The 19,794-nt window shown below is 63.9% G+C and overlaps 1 protein-coding gene and 1 long non-coding RNA gene across 8 annotated transcripts in view; one reads left to right on the top strand and one right to left on the bottom strand.

The window, feature by feature from the left end:
• The window catches only part of ARID3A (AT-rich interaction domain 3A), a 32,118-nt gene extending 18,015 nt beyond the window's left edge, over positions 1 to 14,103 (bottom strand). Inside the window, exons 1-4 of one of the 7 annotated variants that reach the window (XM_030297642.1) lie at positions 13,958 to 14,103; positions 11,008 to 11,143; positions 9,716 to 10,356; positions 8,523 to 8,880 (exon numbers count right to left, since the gene is read on the bottom strand). In XM_030297642.1, coding sequence (XP_030153502.1) covers positions 8,523 to 8,880; positions 9,716 to 10,113 — 756 coding nt within the window. In that variant the 5' untranslated portion in view covers positions 10,114 to 10,356; positions 11,008 to 11,143; positions 13,958 to 14,103. Of the gene's footprint in view, positions 1 to 8,522; positions 8,881 to 9,715; positions 10,357 to 11,007; positions 11,361 to 13,657; positions 13,746 to 13,799; positions 13,888 to 13,907; positions 13,931 to 13,957 lie in introns of those variants that run through there. The other 6 variants (XM_030297655.1, XM_030297651.1, XM_030297680.1 and 3 more) reach the window with 6 other exon arrangements.
• On the top strand, positions 13,774 to 19,366 carry LOC115502494. Its single transcript, XR_003965110.2, has 3 exons — positions 13,774 to 13,846; positions 17,078 to 17,275; positions 17,386 to 19,366. It is a non-coding gene; the product is annotated as an uncharacterized LOC115502494 (long non-coding RNA).
• Positions 19,367 to 19,794: the final 428 nt, after the last annotated feature.

The following is a 19,794-nucleotide window of genomic DNA, read 5'->3' as shown; positions in this document are numbered from 1 at the left end:
GCCCCCCGCCTCCCTCCCTCTGCCCAGGAGTCGAGAGGAAGGGGCCCCGGGGTCCCCGCTGGGCACACCCACAGGAGCCTCTGCCAGAACCCGAACGGAGGACACAAGGAAGGACTGGGTCTGCCCCGGGGAGGCCAGCGGCTGAGCGGGACCACCAGAGCTTACCTCCTGGGCATCCCACCTCCGCGTGGGCCACCGTCCTAGGGACAAGAGGAGCCGGACACGGAGGGGCAGCCCCAGGCAGCACGAGGCTGGCGCCCGCCCCGCCCCACCACTCCTCTGCCAGGACACCTGAGTGCTCGTTAACTACAGCAACAGCCAGCACTCACTCTAACGCTGCCCGGTTCACAGACAGGGAAACTGAGGCTCGCAGGGGGGGCACAGACAGCAATGGGCCGGTGGCTGGGCCCTCTGGCCCCTTGCGGGGGCCAGAGAGAGATGAGAGACCTCAAGCCCCGCTGTCCTTCCCAGAATCCGGCATCCAGTCAGCGAGTGTGTGGACTGTCCCCAGGCCACCACGGGCAGGGGCCACCTGGGAAAGTGGCAACTGAGGAGAAAGCATGGTGCGGGGGGGGGGGGGGGGGGGGTCTGGGCCGGGGGAGGCAGAGCAACCAGGGACCCGGCTCCAGGCCCAGCTCCCCCAGCAGGAAGCCCGGTGACCCTGGCAGGCCACACTGGTTCCAGCCAGCCCGAATCCTGGGGAAACATCTGTGCATCTGGCCACAAAGTGGGGGCGATGAAAAACACTAGGAAAGTTAGCAGCCCCCACCTGGCCTGCCACGGGGAGCCCCTGGGGCCGGGGGGCTGGGCAGGTGCCACCAGGGTGGGGGGGACCCTCAGAGACCCCTCACGAAGCAGACAGGGACACAGCTGGACCAGGAACTAGGGCGCAAGGCCACCCCCCACCACGCCAGCCTGGGCAGATTGTGAGACCCACACCCAGGGGCCACCGCACCTGGAGAGGAACCCCAAGACCCACCACCCTGCCCAGACACACCCACAGCCCCCGTACACGGCCAAGGGCGCACACAGACCCACGGCCCTCCCCATGGATTGGCAGGCCACGCCACCCCAACGTGGTCCCTGGCACAGGCACAGACACTCCCTTCCAGCCAGACACACAAACAAGACACGCCCTCACTCTCTCGAAGATAATGGCCCCAGACAGCCCGCCCTTGCCACGGTGCCAGCCCAGCCCACTGGGCCCCACACCCCCACGCCGCGGGACGGCCTCCTCTGCCTGCTTTGTCCACGGATGCGTCCCCAGGGCCCAGGACGCAGGCTGGTTCACAGCAGACACCCTGCGCTCTCGTGGAAGGACCAGGCTCAGGCAGGCACACTCGCGGGGGCACAGCCTGGCACTTCCCGCCCGGATCCCGGCCGCGACCCCGCCCCCAACCAATCCCCACGGAGGGTCCACAGAAGGCCAGGCCTCCCGCGGCTGCCTGAGGTCCGCCTGCAAGGCTCTCTTCTTACAGGGACACGGGTCATCGGACTCAGGGCCCACCCCACTCCACCACAGGCTCATCTCAACTAACGACACCCGAGGAGACCGTTCCCAAACCCACGTCCTGGCGTCCCGGCAGACGTGGAGTCCGGGGGACTGACTACCATCAGCGCACAGCGCGTTTCTTCCTGGAATGTTTCTGTTTGTCCCCTTTCCTTGTCAGGGAGGACCAGAGTGTGGCCCTGAGGTGCCGGGCCTGGTCTGGAGGGGGTGGTGGGTGGCGCTGGCTCTGTGCCCCCCCCCCCCACACACCCCACAAGACCCCTGCCAGCGGGGCAAGGCCGCGTCCCGTGCTGGGGCCTTCAATAGGCAGACTGGTTACCGTTTAACCCCGTGACACCCCCAATTGTCCTCAGCCGCGTGCAGCCTGGCCAGCGGAGAAGGGGCGGTCCGTGCCCCGCCCTCTGCGCGTGCCCACCCACCAGCCTGCACCCAGCCGCTCCCCTGACCCAGCAGGGCGACAGCGTCTGTAAATGGGGTCACAGGGCGGCTGCAAACAGCCAGGGAGACGCCCCTCCACGTCCCCAGGGGCGATGCCGGCCCCGGGATCTGGAAACTTAGGGACAGGGGGTTTACGACGCAGACAGGGAAACTAAGGCACACAGAGACCAGAGCCCCACCCAGCAGACACCCCCCCCCACGACACCTCTAGGTCAGGGAGAGCTTGTCCCTGCCCAAGATCCCACAGAGCTGAAGAAGGAATTGAACTTGGCAGCCCCCCCCCTCGCCCCCGCAACCTGCCCCCAGGCCCTGTTCACACCTCAGGGCTCCCTGGGGAGCATCAGCAGGGGGCAGGCAGGTTCGGAGGTTGAGCTGACCCCAGGGCCAGTTGAAGCCGTCACTGACCTGGACAATGTGACTTTCTGGATAATGGTTAATGGGTCGCACCTCGACCTCACGCTTCAGGGCCAAGGTGAGCCCGGGGGGGGGGGGGGGGGCGTGGACACACCAGGCTCACACGCACGCGGGGCCTCCAGCTCCCTGTATTTGCACACAGCCACGGGGGACGGTCAGCCCATCACACAGGGACCCAGGGGACATGCAATGCACTGGGCTCCCCACGCTCTGAAACACATGGGAACACATGGGCCCGGCCTTCCACAAGCACGTCCAGACCGCAGGACACACACCAACACGTCCACGAAGGGGAGGGACCCGTCACGCGGTGCCCGTGCACGTGTGCACAATCACAGCAGGCGAGGGGACGCACAAACACACCTCGGAGGCGACAGATACGCATAAAAGACGCTGTAGGGCAGTTCGCATGGCTCCAGGATGTTCAGATGAACACGCAGGAAAGCCTCAGCATCAGCACACGCGTGGGTTACAAACACCCGGAGGGCCCCAGGATGCCCCCAGACCCCCCGCTCCGGTGAACACAGATGTCAGCAAACACGGGGCCCTTGGAGACTGCCCCCCCCGCCCCCCATGTCCCGGGGACCCCGCACCTGCCTCCCCCCACACCCCCACGTCTGAGGGCTGCACCCCGTGTGGCTCACCCGTGCCCATCCCCTAACCGGACACAGAACGTGGACACTGCCCGCTGGGCACCACTCCCTGCAGTGGCTGCGTGTGTTATTAGAAAGCGTGGGGCGGGCCCGGAGCTTGGCAGCGGCCACTAGGGTGGGGAACGGGTGGTGGGCGTGGGGCCAGGCCCCGGCGGCCGTGACCCCACGGCGGTGACTGGGTGGCTGGTGGCGGCGCAGGGGCCAGATAAGGTTCTTCCGCTGAGTCAGTGCGGTTCCCAGGGCTGGCACGGGCAGGGGCACAGTGCCAGGGGCTGGCGGGCAGGCACCCTCCCCATGCCCGCCACGGCCCGCTGGCTCCGTGCCAGCAGCCACAGCGGCTTTGATGAGGCAGGCGCTGCCCCAGGCGGGGTGGGCCAAGTTCCCAGGGGCTTCTCAACACCCTCCCCGCCCCCAAGCACACGGCCCCGGGCTCCTGGCGCCACAGGAAGAGGCTGGGCATCAGAGACGGGCCCCAGGACACACAGGGCCTGGCCTGCTGCCCACTCTGTTCCAAGCACGGCAGACGGATGTCGCCAGGTTCAGGACCTACTGTCTGACCTCTAAACCTTTGCCCAGGCTGTGCCCTCTGTTCAGGACACCCTCTTCCACCAGAAACATTTTCATCCTGCGCCCCTGGCCCAGCAGACTGAGCCTCTTCCAGCCCTGTCCGGACCACAGGCCCAGAGGGGTCACCCATATCGCTCACTTGCCCCACTCCAGACCCTGCCAAGGCTCCCCGAGAGCCCACCTTCCGTCTGCCCTAACGTCTGCTCACCCCCACCCCTCCTACCGGATGTTCCAGCCACACTGTTCCCAGACGCACTCTCTACCCTTCTCTCTCCATCCAGCAAACTCTTACGAATCCCGCAAAGCCCCAGCCCCAGAGCGTCTGGGCAACCTTCTCCTCAACCTTCCCCCTGGCCCAGCCCCAATCCCTAAGGGCTCCCTGCAGCCTTGGGGGCTCCCAGGCAAGACAAAGAAAATCCGTCAGCTCCTCCCCAAATCCCCACCCCCACCCTATGCTGCCCAGGGCCAAAGACGTTCACGGCAGCATCATTTACAACAGGCAAACAGGGAAACAGACACTGTTGTCGTCAGCCCCACGGGGAAACCACAGTAGCTAAGGAGAAGCCAGCGACGGGGAGCGCTCGGATCCACAGAGACACTGAGTGAGGACAGGAGCAGCGGCCAGCCTGGCAGCCCGAGACATGGCACTTTGACACCTTACAGGACACATTTCTGGATGTGAATGGCCAAAGGAAGGCCAGCAAATTCCCTTTCTCCTTCCACGACAATGGTATCCAGTGTTACTTCTGGAATCGAAAATGGAGTTAAAAAAGCAGCCGTGTATCTTCTGTAACTAGGAAAAAACAAAAACCAAAAAAAAAAAAAAACCTAAGCGAGATGAAAGGGCCAGAAAAAAAATGAAATGTGACCCCAGCCTCACTCTGTGTTGGGCCGGGCCTGCTGTAGGGAAGCAGGACACCCACAGGCATAAAATGGATCCCAGGAGGCCTGGGCAGGGTCCCCAGCGAGGACACAGAGGCCCCTGGGGCCTGGAGCCTGAGGCAGCAGGTGGCCCTTCCCACCTAAGTGCCCGTGTGTGTCCAGGCCCCAGGTCCTGACACCTGATGTGAGGCCCTGGACCCGTCGCCTCCACTGCAGACAAAGGGGACAGAGGCCCAGGGGTCCCCAGAGCCCCAAAGCCGAAGTAGGGCTCGCCCCCCGCCCGTGTGTCCACTTCTCCAGCGCACCCTGGAGTCCGGTCCCAGCGCAGACACCTCATCCGTGTCACTGGGCGGTCGACCCAGCCACCCCACGCCAATCTCCGTCAGAACAACAGGTCCGGCACTCAAGCGCGCTCCCCGGCAGGATCCACGGTGTGTGCAGGGGACCCCGGTGAGAGGCCCCTCAGCTTCCCGCACGGTTAGGTGACGTGCCAGCCGGAGCTGTCACCCTACGTGTACAGGGTAGGCAGCGGAAGGACATCACCTTGAGAAGCGGGGGAAGACACCCCTACGTTTAACACCAACCCAAACCACAGTGAGGCCTCACCCCACCTTGACTTGGGCGCCAAAGTCGTAATCGCTGGTGATCACAAGTGCTGGTGAGGACGTGGGGAGGCCAGAGCCTCGTGCGGCCACGGGGAGGAAAACGGCGGTGCCGCTGTGGGGGAAGCGGTCGACGGGTCCTCGAAAGGTCACACGGAGTTACCGCCTGACCCAGCGATCCCACTCCTGGGGTTGTGCCCACGAGGGCTGGAAACACACATCCACACAAAACGCGCACACGTGCTCGCGGCAGGACGACTCGCAAAAGCCCAAGGTGTGAGCGACACCATCCACAGGTGAGGGCAGACACACGGTGCACCCACTGCGCACGCGCACACCCACAGACGACCGCGTCCACCGTGCACGCGCACATCTGCAGACGAACGCATCCACGGCGCGCGCCACGCCGGTGTGTCCACTGCGCACGCGCACGTCCACAGGGGACCAGGTCTGCCGCGCACGCGCATATCCACAGTTGAACGTGTCCGCCGCGCGCGTGCACACCCCTCAGGTGCATCCACCACGCACGCGCACGTCCCTCGGCCGCAGCAGAAGTGAGGCGCGCGCACCCGCCGCCCCGCGGTCGGACCCTGAACACACAACGCTCAGAGACGGAACCGGACGCGAGAGTCCACACGGGGTGTGGGCCCACGTGTGTGAAACGTCCAGAACAGGCTCATCCAGGCACAGGAAGGGGGCTGGTGGGGGAGGGGCTGGGAGAGGGGGTGGGGGCGTAAGAACTAAAAGATGCATTTACAAAAGTTCATTTTTGAGGTGACCAGAATGTTCTAAAAGAGACGGGTGATGGACGCCTAACTCCGTGTAGACGCTAGGAGCCACTGAGTCGCACACTTTGGGTGAATCACGTGCTATGAGACTTGATATCAATAAAGCTGTTGAAAACTGTCCCCACGTTTGAGGAGCTGAGACCAGGGATCCCGATCCTTAAGCAGCCAAAGATCTGAGGTTAAAAGTCTGCTGGAGGGGGGGCAGGGTTAAAAAAAAAAAAAAAAAAAAAGTCTGGTTTAAAATCCCGCAATGCCACTTTCTAGAGCCCAGGCACACTGTGTTGGGGACAGGAAGCCACCAGGATGCCACGTGTGATGCCAGGAGCCTGAGATCCTAGTGGCTGCTGCAGCTGCCCGATCCTGGCCACGGACTCCAGGCGCGTGGGCCCCGTCCCCGCGTGGTCCCAGGGCCCTACAGCGGGGAGGCCCCAGTGATTCAAGGGAAGGCTCCGTGGCCACGAGCCTGCTGCCCCGGGTCCCTCCCCGCCCTGGCCGCCCCGGGACCTGCAGCCACCCGGAACTTCACGGCTATCGAGGGTTCGTAGGGGAAGTCGGCCCAGGCCCTGCCAAGACCGGGGAGGAAGAGGCAGAGACGGTGCCAAGTGGGCGGCCGGCCGGCCCGGCTGCCACGTGCCAGGAAGGCTGTGGGGCAGGCGCCAGAGTCAACATGGCCCAGGACAGTGCCGACACCGGCGACACAGGTGCTCGGCCAGCTGGACCTGCCGCGGCTGGGCGGGAACGAGTCCCCGTGCTGCAGAGAGGCCCTCCCCGCCCCCCGGCCCGCACCTCCCGCAGCCCCGTTGCCCGGGGACCTGATTCCGTCTCCTGCGGGGCCCAGCCTGGCAGCATCTGGCCTCCACACACGAGCCAGTCTGGGTCCCGCCTCAGAGCCTTTGCCCAAGCCGTCTTCTCCGCCAGGCGCACCATCCCTCGGTGTGCGTGCGCCTGACCCTCACGGCACAGCCCGAGAGGCTTCTCCCACCTGGCCCCCCACGTGTCCCCCCCTGACCGCCTCAGCAGTTTCAGTGTTTCCTGGTATACGGACCTCCACACCACAGCACGGGGGCTCTGTCTGTAGGGGCTCAGTATGACCCTGACACTGACCACATGCACGTGGCTTGGGGTTCCCTGACCCCCTCTGGCTTCGGTTTCCCCACCCCGGGCATCCCTGAAATATCACCATCGTGTTCCAGACAAGTGCGGGTGGCTACCGTGGCCCTTTGTTCCTGACACGCCCGGGGGCTTTGGGGTCTGAGCCTGTGACCTGCCTCCAGTCAGTGTTGAGCCCCAGGGGCTGAGGCCACTGAGCAGGGGTGGGAGGTTAGGGGTCCTGTCAAACTCTGACCTCACAAGGACTGTGTGGCCTTGAGTCTCCCTTTGGGCCTGGCCATGACCCTATAATGCTGGGTGCATCTATCCAGCTCTCCAGCCCCCGAGCCTGGAGCTCTCTGTAAATATTCCGTGCACAAGTAAATATAACTTGCCCACACTGTGCCCATTTGTGTTATTTTGGACCCAGAGGACGTTAGGAGCAACACCGTGGCTCAGTTTTCCCATCTGCAAAATGGGACAGGCAGGAACCCAGCCCGCTGGTGTCTCCTTCTGAAGGGGAGAGACACTGAGGCAGGGAGCAGGCGCGCGTCCACACGCAGGGGTGGAGCCTCCAGCAGGAAGGGGGTGTGGGGGGCACCGTCCCCCCTCTACACCCCTCCCCTCCTCATAGCTCCTGGCCTGTCCCCCTCAGCACGTGTCCGATCTCGGGTCCTCTACTTTACGGGTCCTGTCTCTGCCTGAGGCAGGTCTCGGAGGACTGCAGGATGCACACCGCTCTTCCCCAAGAGAGGCTGGAGCCCATGCCCTTGTCCCCGGAGGCCAGTTCCTGGTCCATTCCTCCAGAGCTCCGCCAAGAGGGGCCCCCAGCCAATTCTGGGAGGCCACTCGTAGCCACCTCCCAGCTCTCACACGCTGGCCTGTCCAGTGGAGCCCTTCGAGGCTCAGGCCCTGGGCCGGGGAACGCCAGGTCCCCCGCCGGCCACTCCTGGAGGTCGGGGCAGGGCCCAGCTGGCCACGGACTGGAATGTGAGCCCGGCCGGACGCCATCTGGTTTCCATCTGCCCAGCCCAGCTCGGCCCAACTTCAAAGGGTCCCCCGCCCGGCCACTTCCTCTGCCCCGGCCGCCCGCAGGGAAGGCACCAGGACGGCCCTGCTTCCTCCCCGCCCCTCTGTAGCCCCAGGGAGCCGCTCTGCAGTCCACAGCGACGTGGCCACCCCCGGCTCAACCAACGGCTGTGGCCTCGACACGCCACACTCCACGCTGACCGGCAAGGCCTCCGGCCCGTATGCCCCAGCCCCCACCTCTCTGCCCACACGTCCACCCGCTGGGCCTCACCCCGAACGCACAACCCGGGCCGAGCCCGGTCGGGTCGCGTGGCCTCTGCCCGGGCCCCTTTCCTTGCCGTCTCTCTGCGGGTCCTCCTGGTACGCACTCCGTGCCCGAGCAGCCCCCACGCTTCTCTCTCCTGGCTTTGCTCCCTCCCCCACATCCGCGCATTCCACGGCCGGCCGGTCCCACCCATGGGCCCCCATCTCGGCCGGGCGTTCGGCAGGGCTCCCAGCGTGCAGCTGGGTGCCGCCCGCCCCGAGGCCCCCGTCACGACGCGCGGCCCACCTGCTTGAACTGCTCCTCGTACGTCCAGTCCCCGTGGTCCGGCGGCTGCAGCTGGGGCGCCACGTGGGCGGCCCCTCCAGCGTGGGCCAGGCCGGCCCCTGGGCGCTCCTGGCTGCCCAGCACCCGGGGCCCGCCGTCACCCCGGAAAGCCTGGGACGGCGGGGCCCTGCGGGGGATGAGAGCCGCGGGACCCAGGCCGGAAGAGCCCGGGGGCCCCAGCCCCTCCTCGTCCTCGTACTCCGCCTCCTCGTCCTCGTCCTCCTCCTCGTCCTCCTCCTCCTCGTCCTCCTCCTCGTCCAGCTCTTCCTCCAGCTCCTCCTCCTCCTCCTCCTCCTCCTCCTCCTCCCACTTTGGCTTCCTGGGGCAGGCAGAGGGCACAGGTCAGGGGAGATGGCGCCAGCTCACTGCAGCCCCAGGGCAGGGTCTGCTCCTCGCCAGGGCCTCGATTTCCCTCTCTCTGCACAGAAGAGCGGCCGCCACCCCATTGCAGGTGCTGGGAGGGGCGTGGGCCACAGTCTACGCTGTCTTGTTTCCCGTCGGCACAGAGCCCCACCTGCTAACCCCTCCTGCACTCGCTGCACAGGCTTCCTTGGCGGGCCTGGAGGATCGCCCAGCCAGTTCCTGCCGCAGGGCCTTTGCTCAGGCTGTTCCTTCTGCCAGGCATGCTGTTCCCAGCCCCAGACACCTCTCCCCACCCCCATCCTTCGTCTTCTCGGCACTCCTTGTCACAACCCACAATCACCCTGTTTCTCTGCTCGTTCAACGTATTCCCAGAAGGGTCCCGCCGGGGGGCCCTGCCAGCACTCGGCTCGGGGCCTGCGCGCGATCCAGGCGGAACGCGCCAGCGGGCCAGCCAGCACCCGTTCTGTGCAGGTTCCCCCCGGGGCCACTGAACCTGCTGTAGCCTCGCCGGGCCCGGGGCTCCTGGCCACACGTGGTCAGTGCCCTTAGATCAAGATGGCATAAAGCTACAAACTCAGGGCCCCCGCCATTTGAACGGTGGCTCCTATCCTGGTTGGTACGTGTCCACCGTCCTCCAGAAGGTTCTAAGGGACAGCGCGGATCTCAGCAGTCGGCAGGACAGCGTCTGGTCCTGCCCGCACGGCTGTGTCCCCAGGGCCCAGAGCCGCCTGGTACGCATCGAACGCTCACCCACCGCTTGCTCGCGGCTAGCCCGCAGACCCCCGACTCACAGGTCGCCGTCGGAGCCCGCGTCCTCCAAGTGCTCATCACCTTCGGCACGTCCTGGTGCCTCCCGGCCTCGGCCCGGGGCTGCAGGTGAGCCTGGCGCCCCTTCCCGGGCCGTGTCCTCGTCCTCCAGGCCGGGGGGCCCGTCCTCAGAGCCGCCGGGGCTGGGCGGGTGTCCGAGGCCCGCAGCAGCGGCCCGCATGGCGGCCAGCGCGGCCATCTGGGCCCGCTGCATCCGGGCCTTCTCCGGCTCTCTGTCCTCGTCCGGGGCAGCCCTGGCCCGGGCCGGGGGGCCGGCAGGCAGCTCGGGCGGCAGGGGCGGTGGGGGCTGCCGGGCCTCCAGCTCCTGGCGTGCCCGCTGCTGCCGCTGCAGGAGTGTCTCCATCACCGCCTGCAGCTTCATGGCCCTGCGGGCCGGGCCGCCCCGGGCACCAGACGTGGGCGGCAGGGGCGGCCCCTGCGGGGAGGGGGCCTGGCCGCACTGCAGTGTGGGGGCCTCAGGGGAGCCGGGACAGTGCAGGGTGGCGGGGGGTGGGGGCGGGGGCCGCCGTGCTCAGGCTGAGGGCATGCCAGCGGTGCCTCCTTCTCACGCCAGGCACCGGGCAACGGCGGCTGGTGTCTGGCTCATTCACGGGTTTGCAGAGACCTGGGGGCAGCAGGAGAGACCGTCAGACCACACTCCAGGGCTCCTCGGCCCCATCCTCCCGATTGAGGTCAGACCGCAAAGGCCTCTGGGAAAATCTCTCCCAACCATTCCCATCAGGGTGCAGACCTGGAGGCCTCCCTGGAGGTGGTAGATGGTGCTCTCCCCATCCGCCCCCCCCTCTGTCTGCCCTCCGGGAGGCTGGGAAGCGGGGTCACCCTGCACTGAACTCCTGAGGGTCTGAAGGTGGCCCCCACCAGTCTGGGCCACAAAGAAACATGCGGTTCCTGACCCCACCTCCTGGGGAAGACCTTGGATTATTGCTTCATAAACACAGCAGGGGGACGGGGCATTCCCGGCCTCCGATTGGCCACAGCCAGCTACCAGGCACCAGAGTCCAGATGGGTTCCGGGTTCTGGTTCCGAGCTCCAGGTGCTGCTTGGACCCCTGCTGGTGCAGCCCCGTCCAGATGGCTCCAGGCGCCACCCCCCTCCACTCAGGCCAACCAAGACTGTGGCTGGCCCAGACCGAGGGCTTCCTGTACACAGGTCCTGCGATCACCCTCCTCACTCACGCTCCCATCCCATTCCTCAGCCTTGACCTCTCTAGGCCTCAGTTTCCCCATCTGCAAGATGGTGTCCTGACAGCGCCCACCTCTGTGCTCAAGCAGGGACGAAGCAAGTTTGTGACGGTAAAGGCAGGCACACGGCAGGCACCATGTCGTGTTAGGGAAGGAGGCGCTGGATGGTCCCCATGTTACGGATGAGAAAAACTGAGGCCAGGAGATGCCCTGTTGGAGGACACACAGCACGTTCCCGGCAAGGCTGGGATTTGAACCAGGATCTGAGTGACATCAGAGCCTCCCTCACCACCCCACGTGATCTCTGCAGGGGAGTCCTCCTGCCCTTTGGGACCCCAAATGGGGCCAACGCCCCCAGAAGGCAAGGAGCTGCGCCCCAGCCTGGGGTCTCCTCAAACCACCAGCAGCCCTAATTGCCAAGGTCTCAGGCAGGGACACCCGGAACCTGGCATTGCTAGGCCTCACCAAACAGAAGGACGCAGGTCCCACCCCAGCTCCCCGCCCCCCCCCCAAGCCCAGGCCACACCCCCACCCGCCCAGACCGCCAGTAAAACAAACCGGGCAGAAGCCAACAGGCCCAGTAGTGACAACACAGACGGCACATCATGGGGAAGGGGGACGGGAGATGGGGGGAGGGGACAGGAGACTGCCCCTAACCCAGCAAATGAACCCCCAAGCCACTCCGGGGGCAGACAGGGACCCACACACAGCAGGGGCCGGAGGGCAGAGGCTCCTGGGGTCGCTAGCTAGCTCACACCCATTCCCCAGGCTGGCCACCTTCCCAACTCCCATAGTGACCTGCTAATCCGAGCCTGACGCCACTCAGGGGAGTCTCGCAGTACAGACCCCCCCTCAACACACCCAGTCAGGGGAGGGGCCCTGCAGAGCCACAGGGACCCAGTGGCCCTCTGCTTTCTCCCCAGACCCCCTGCTGCTTCCATCTGGATAGGTGAAAGGGCAGTGGGGGGGGGGGGGCGGTGGGTGACCCCTGTGGGAAATGGGAGAGGGTCATGGCCCCAAAGGACCTTGGTAACCAGTAGGGATGGGGTCTCAGGGCACAAAGACCCTCTCAGAGGCCACAGTGCGAGAGGGTGACCAGTACAGTGTCCTTAGGCGCAGCGAAGTAGCACCCAGCCCCCCACTCTCCACCCCTCCCAGGACTGGTGGTCACCCCCCCACCAGCCCTAAGAAGTGCTGAAGAGACATTTCATGCCCAGTGTCTAGTCTGGTCCACTACCCCTCCCCCACATTTGACAACTTCAAGACAAGCCCCCCCCCTCCCTACGGAAACGCTCCAGGCAACACCCCCCTCCTCTTTGGGGGGCAGAAGGAAGAGGCCAGAGGAAGCCACTCCCCCCCCCCAGCCTCCCACCCCCGGGCCTGCTGGGTTTAATGACCCTTCCGGGTCGCCCAGTGGGGGAGGGGAGCAGGGCAGGCCTCCACGTTGGGGTTGGTGGAGGGGGCAGGTGGGAACCCCAGAGCTCCCCTGGGCCTTGCCTGGGGCCCCCATGGCCGCCATTAACCCTAAGCTGGCGACGCCCACCCCCTCCAGACCCCTCCCCCAAGAGCCCTTTGTCCTCGGCCCCTACCCCCCACTTTATGACAACCCTAAGGGAGAGGCATTCGCAGGCCAGGACCAGGCAGGGGTGGGGGTGTGCTGGGTGGTCGCTGGAACCTGACTAGGGGGCCAGAGGGATCCTGGGCCACACCCTCCCCCCAATGCCTCCCGGAGAGAGAGGTCACCCGCTTGGGCCGGGGCCTTGCAAAACACGGTTATTTAAAGAGTTGTGCAAGGCTGGGGCCCGCGGGTGGCGAAAGGGGCCCCTCACTCCACGAAAGGAAGAGGGGGTGGGGTGGGGCAGAAAGCTGGGGAGGGGGCTAGGAGAGTCGGGAGTGGGGCGGCCCGGAGGAAGTGAGAAAAGAAAAACCGAAGAAAGAGAAGAAATAAGACGACAAAAACCCCAGTCCGGATTTCAAAGGCTTCTTGGAAAGCGACCGATTTGCATGGGGGGGGGGGGGGGGGGCAACCCCTCCGGCCCGGGCGACTAAAAACGGAAGATTATTGACAAATCCGCCGCCTGGGGTCGGACGCCGAACGTTGGAGTTGACAAACGCGCGCTCCCCGCGCTTCCTGCGCCCGCTTTTGTGTCTGGGGGGCACTGACCGAGGCGGGGGGGCTTTTCCCGGGGATCCCCGCCAGAGCGCTGGCTGCCCGGCCGAACCCACGCCCGGGCGCGGGCATGGGGAGGGGGGTCCCCCTCCAGGGGTCCCTTTCAGCTCCGGAGCCGACACTTTATAAGTAAGCCCTCCAAGCTGGCGAGGGTCGCTAGGGAACTGCCCTCCCCACCCGGCGTTCCCACTCCGCTCGGGGGTCGGGAATAAAGCACCCGATTCCGGGGAGAAAAAAAAAAATGAGATAAGAACCCGGAGCGCAGCCCCCCGCGCGCGCCTAGAGACCATTTCCTTCCGCTGGGGGGTGGGGGGCGGCGCTCACTCGAGACCCCCGACGGCCCTAGCGCAATGTGGTAGGGGGTGAGGTCTCCGAGGGGGGTCGCGGAGAAAACCACCCCAACTCGGACCCACCGGAGTCGCCTTCCCGGTCCTGGGCCCCCACCCTTGTGCCTGCCCAACTTTGGAGACCCCCCTCACTGGCTTCCCGGGCGCACTGCGCCCACCCGGGACCGGAACCCGCAACTTAAAAGGCCAGCCTCCCCCCCGCCTCACCGCGCAGGGCCCGCTCGGGGGGCGCATGCCCTGCGCCTGGCGTCCGGCCCTGCCCCGGCCGCGCCTGGCCTCCGGCCCGGGCCGCGAGCTGCGCGCTGCTGGCTCCCGGCCGCCGCCGGGTTTGTGCCGCGCGCCGACTCACCGAGCCGCCCGCCGAGTCCGCGTCTACACCCCCATCCGACCCGATTGGTAAGAGTCTCCCCGCGCGCGGCCTCCCCCGCCCCTCCCCTCCCCCCGCCGGCGCGCTCACCGCCCCGCAGACAAATCACCGGGTGACAAATCGCTCTCAGATGCAAATACCTCGCCGGTGATTCAGCGCTGCGGCCCGGGACGCGGGGAGGGGTCTCGTGAGGCCCCCTCCCCCTTCCCGGACGCCCCCTCGACCCCCGCGCTCGGTCCGAGGACGCACCACCAGCCCAGGAGTGTTGGGGAGGGGGAGAGAGTGGCCAGAAAATTTCAGGTCACGGCCCCTTTAAATGATAATAAATAATAAAAGGGAAGGGGAACAGCTTCGCGGGAGGCCCCGCCCCCTGCTTAGGGACGGTGGGCAAAGTGCGCGCCGCGGCCCCGAGCGCACAGGACGCCGAGGGCGCGGGAGGGACTGGGAGCATCCGAGGGGGAGGGGAGGGCTTTAGACCTCCGCCAGGGCGGGCTGGAGGGACCCGAGCCGGGTCGGGGACCCCTTCACCAGCTCTCCCGGCATCTAGGACGGGCCTGCCCTTCCGGGCTCGGAGTTTCACTCCTGTCCCATAGCCCAGCGACCTAGCGCTAGAGACTTCGCCCCTCCCCCCCACCCCACCCCCAACAGAGCCTCTGTTGCCACATCTGTAAAATGGGGATTAAAGACCCGGTGATGACTGGAGCTACAAGGAAGAGAAATGAGAGCAGGCCGGGGGCTAGGGGAGGAGGCCAGGGCCCTCGTCGGGGGTGCTGCAGGGTGGGGAGAGGCCTAGGAGAGGGAAAGCTGCCGCCGGGGGCGGGCAGCGCTGCTTGGACACAAGCGTGGGGGTGGGGGAGTGCGTGCTGGTCCTCGGGAAGACTCCTTGTGAAATCGTGACGACCCCTGCCCCCGACTGTCACCCTCTAGGAGGAGAGACAAGATAATCTCCTTGGTAATAATAACTTGATAATAATTTTCATATTCTGAGCCTCCCCTTGCCCGCCATGTGCCCTATGCATGTTCACATCTCTGTGTAGGAGAGACTCTTAATGTCCTCATTTCAAAGAGAGCGACGCCGAGGCACAGAGTAGGGCGCCTCGAAGGTGGGGATGTGGATGTGGGCTCTGCTGGGAGGTCTGAGGTCCAGGGGCCACCCTTGGGACTAATTGCGGGGGCCCGGCTGCAGCCCAGATGTGAACCAAGTGGGAGCACGGGTGGGCGGTTGGCCTGGGGGCCACTTGTCCACGGTCCTACCGGGTGGAGCTTGGGCCCCCGGTTTTCAGTGTTGGTTTCATGTACCCTAAGGCTCACGATACTGACATCTTTTCAGGACCTCAAGCCTCCAGTGCAAACTGCAGGTTTCCTGCTTCAGGTGGGGGTGGGGGGTGGGATTCCCAAGCCCAGGGGATGAGTGCCTGGAGGCTGCCCCCACCCCAGGGCTGGAGTCCTGCCCACCCACCGCTTTCAGGAACCCAGCCCTCGAGCCCCAGGGCCTCCTGTAGCCTAATGGCAGCAGGTGGTGAGAGGCCTCCACCTTTAGGCTATTAAGCACCCAGTCCCAGCTGCTTGCTCATCCACACCCCCCCCTCCAGTGGGAGGGGCAGAGACATCTGCCCAAAGAGGGGAAGTTTGGAGAGACCCAGGTGAGCTGGGGAGGAAAGCCACCATAAGGGTCCAGGCACCCCCCCCCCCCACCAGGAGCCACTTCTCCCAAGTGCAGGAAAGCCTCTTCCCCATCATAGAGCCAAGGACATCAGAAGGCACTCCCTGCCCCACCCAGGTTAGATTCGTGAGCCTCTCTGCCTCCGTCTTCCCCTGTAAAAGGAGCCCATGTTTTGTTTGTTTTTTATACTTTTTTTTTTTTTAGGGAGGGAGCGCACGTGTACACAGAGGGGCAGAGGGAGAGAAAGAGAATCTTAAGCAGGCTCCACGCTCAGTGGGGAGCCCAACGCAGGGCTGGATCCCATGGCCTCCGCATCATGTAGGACCACAACTCGAGCCAAAATCAAGAGTCCGGACGTTCAAAGGCTGAGCCACCCAGGCACCCCCAAATGAGTCCACGTTAATTCATTCCTTGTATACTCGTTTGGAGGGTTCCATTTCCTTCTGCTCAAAAGGAGGGGCACGGCGGGGTACTCTCAAGGGCGGGGTGGGGGGTGCTGCCCTTCCCCCATTTCCCTGGGGAGAGTTGTCCATACATAGCGACTTCCCCAGAGGTGCCCAGTCCTAGAGGGTGAGGGGCTGCAGGATTCCCAGCTGCCTCCAGTGAGGCCATCCTATTTTTAGCCCAGGGAGGGAGCTGGGAATTGATTCACAGACTTGCTGGCTCCACTGGGAGTGGGCAGCAGGCCCTGGTTCCACCTCGGTCCTCCTGGTCCTGCTATGTGATTTCCAGTTGGTGCTGACCCTTCTTTGGTCTCTGTTTTGCAAGCTGGGAAATGGGTACAGAGACCCAAGTCCTATAAGGTTTCCTGTCCAGACCATGTTGCAAGGCCCCTGCGGGTTTGGGACACCCCCCCCCCCCGCCCGGGGACAAAGTAGCCAGCTCCCCACTCAGGGGTGGGGGAGGGTGGGGGAAGCACCCTCTTAAAAATTCACCCAGATCAAAAAAGAAAGGCGGGGGAGGGCGCCTGGGTGGCTCAGTTGGTGAAACATCAACTTTGGCTCCGGTCATGGTCTCGGGTTTGTGAGTTCGAGCCCCACGTCGGGCTCTGTGCTGACAGCTCAGAGCCTGGAGCCTGCTTCCGATTCTGTGTCTCCCTCTCTCTCTCTGCCCCTGCCCCGCTCATGCTCTGTCTCTCTCTGTCTCTCAAAAATACATAAATGTACAAAAAAGATTGAAAAAATAGTTTTAAAAAAAATTCACCCAGATCCCAAACAGTCCACCTCCCCATGTTTTTCCTCCTCAAACATGTTCCCACATCTGGGCCTTTGCACTGGCCAGTCCTTCTGTGTGGCGTCCCCTTTCCAGGTCACCCCATGGCCCGTGCCCTCTCCTGCTTCACACTGGAGCCTCTGCTCCTCAGAGGGTCCCTCCCTGACCTCTCAGGGTCAGGCGTGACCCCATCATGTCACCCCGTTTTGTCTTCATCCAGGTGCTTCTGTTTTTGATACGTCCGGTATTCACTTCCGGTATTCATTTGACCCACTCTTCCTTGCTTGAAGCAGGGTTTTCAGGCCTGAGGCTGTGCCTGGCACATAGTAGTTGCTCAATAAGTGTTGGTTGAGTGAATTCGTGTGTTCCCTCCCTCATCCCACAGGATTTTTGGCGTCTGTCTATACAGAGGTGGAGGGGAACAATTCACCGTCTTGATTTCCAAAACAAACAAGCCCGGACAGGGGTGCTGGGCCCCGTGGAAACGACTCAACCCTGTTTTCCGTCACTTGCACCTGGCTCCCGGGTTGCCCTGGCCCTGCAAGCCGGGGTCCACGAAAATGCGATTTTAACAACTTTTAAAGTAAGAGAAAAGCAAATGTACCAATAACGGATGTATATTAATGAATCCAGCCTAAGTTATATTAGGTTTTGTAAAAACAGTAAAGTATCACGTTTAATATTTTCTCATAGACAAGACCGAGGAGACGAAAGTGCCTGCGACCCAGGAAGTTCATGATGCGGCTCGCTTGACCCATTCCGCATCGGGGAGACGCTGGGCCGGGGTCTGGTATGGGGTTCGCATGAGCGACCGCCCCTTAGCGCTGGCGGCTCCTTTGTGGGGGGGGGGGGGTCGAGTCGGGAACCTCGGTGGGGTGCGCGCCCCACCTGCCGGGCACCGACGGGACTGCAGTCAGGGGCGGGGCCGGCGCCTGAGGCCGCCAGGTGGCGCCGTGTCCCCTGAAAACGACTTTCCCGGGTCAGATGGGGAAACTGAGGCCCGCGGAGTTATTTTCTCCCCTTTGGCTCCTTCTGAACGTTCTACGGTAGAATTGCCAGATAAATACCGGATTCGCGGTTAAATTTTAAGTGTATCCTAAGTTTTGCACAGGACCTACTTACACTAAAAAGTTTTTCATTGTTTATCGGAAATTGAAATTAGCCCCTTTCCCTACCCCAGACCCCCAGGGTTTATCCCCCATCAGGTGGCCCTGAGGCCCATCCCACCCGCTCTCTCGGATGGGCTGTGCTGGCATATGCCTGGTCCTGGCAGCTCAAAAGGCAAGGCCCGTGGTAGTAATGAAATAGTAAACTGGAAAAGTCTCCACCTACCTTGGACCGTGTCCCTCCCTGCTTAGGAGCCTCCATGGTTCCCATCACCCTCAGGAAAGATCCGGCTTATCCCTGCAGCTGGCAATCTTCCCACTGCACTCTCCTCTGGCCCCGCAGGCCTTCTAGCTGTTTCTCACCAGATGTTTCCTGCCCCAGGGCCTTTGCACTGTCTGTGCTCCCCATCTGTTGTGCTCTTCCCCCACCTCCGAGCTGCGTTCACATTTCCCAGACTTGCCTGCTCCAGGAAGCCTTCCCGGACTCACCCCCACCAAGGTCAGGCTCCCAGTGACCCACGAGGGGCACACATGTCTTTCTCATGACCCTTTCTGCTGCTCTAACTCTGCATCTCTCCAGGTAGTCTGCCCCTTCCGTCCGAGGCCAGGCAGGGACTGTGTACAGGAAGCCCCTCCTCACTGCCGTGGCCCGACCCCCAGCGCAGAGCCTGGCACACGGGAGGGGCTCCGAAAACGAGGTCCAGCTAAATGGGCCCCAAACGACTCCTCTTCCTAGACCTCCCTTTCAGCCCTTCAACGTTGTGTGTTTTCCTGAGATAATCGTGAATCCTGACGCAGAACTTGGCCGGGCTTCCCCCGACAGTGACATTTTGTAACACTGCACTACGGTATCACAACCAGGATTTTGACCCTGATGCGATCCGCCCACCTTCTTTGGATTTCCCCGTTTTATGGGACAGGAGTGTGCCATCACGAGGGTCCCTCCTGCCCCCTGCCCACCTCGCTCACCGCCCCTACTGCCCTCACCCCGGCAACCACCGGTCTCTTCTCCATCCCCATAACGCTCTCTCCTCCAGGTGCTGTTAGAACCACACGTGTCGTGTAACCTTGGGGGTTGCCTGATTTTCCCCGCATGATTCTGGGAGATGCGTCCGAGGGGCCGCGTGTCTGCCGCGCGCCCACAACTGTCTGCTGCTGAGTTGTGTCCCATGGTGTGGGTGGGCGAGTGTGCTTGCCCACACGCGTGTCGTGGACGCCCAAGGTACCGCGTGTCGGCTGCCGCAGGTGAGCTAAGTGTGCGGGTTTTCTGTCCCGGAGCTTTTATTTCTCTGACGTGAATACCCCAGAGCCCCCTTCACCTTCTTTTAAAAAAAAAAAAAAAACCGTTTTTCCTGCAGAAACTGTGCCACTCCCTCTGCACACACTTTCTCTCTTAACCCCCACAACAAACACACTTGGTCATTCATCCCGCAAATATCTAATCAGCCCGACCGTGCGCTGGGCGCTGGGCATTCGTGGGGGACCACGTGAGACAGGCAGCCAGCAGGTACAACACAGGGACATCAGAACCGTGATGGGGGCAGCGCTGGGCGCAGAGAGCTCCAGGAAGGCCTCCCGGAGGAGGAGCCAGCTGAGCTGAGACTTGATGGATGAGTGGGGCACAGCTGGCACGACAGCCAGGCCTGCATGTGCAAAGGCCCAGAGGCCAGAGGGATGGCAGCAGTTCAAGCAGCTGCAGAGAGAGGGTGAGTTTGGAGGGCAGGGAGGGGGCGGGGGCGGCAGGGCCTGTGGGCAAAGGGGAGAATTCCACCCTCTTGTCCTGCCCGGTCTGGAGGCTGGTGTTGAAGCCAAGAACAAGCCAGCTTCAGGCGAGTGTCGAAATGAGCTGTGTTTTGGCCTCTTGGTCTCACATGAACATCGCTGCCAGTTTGGATTACTTGCAGGGCCGTGCGGTTTCCAGATAAGTTGGGCGCCCTGGAGCCCTCCCAGAGATGGGCGGGGGTCCTGCGGGAGTGACTAAGCCCCAGCCGGCAGG

Source organism: Lynx canadensis, chromosome A2 (assembly GCF_007474595.2).
Source record: "Lynx canadensis isolate LIC74 chromosome A2, mLynCan4.pri.v2, whole genome shotgun sequence".
Taxonomy (NCBI): domain Eukaryota; kingdom Metazoa; phylum Chordata; class Mammalia; order Carnivora; family Felidae; genus Lynx; species Lynx canadensis.
This window is presented reverse-complemented; position numbering and strand designations above follow the sequence as displayed.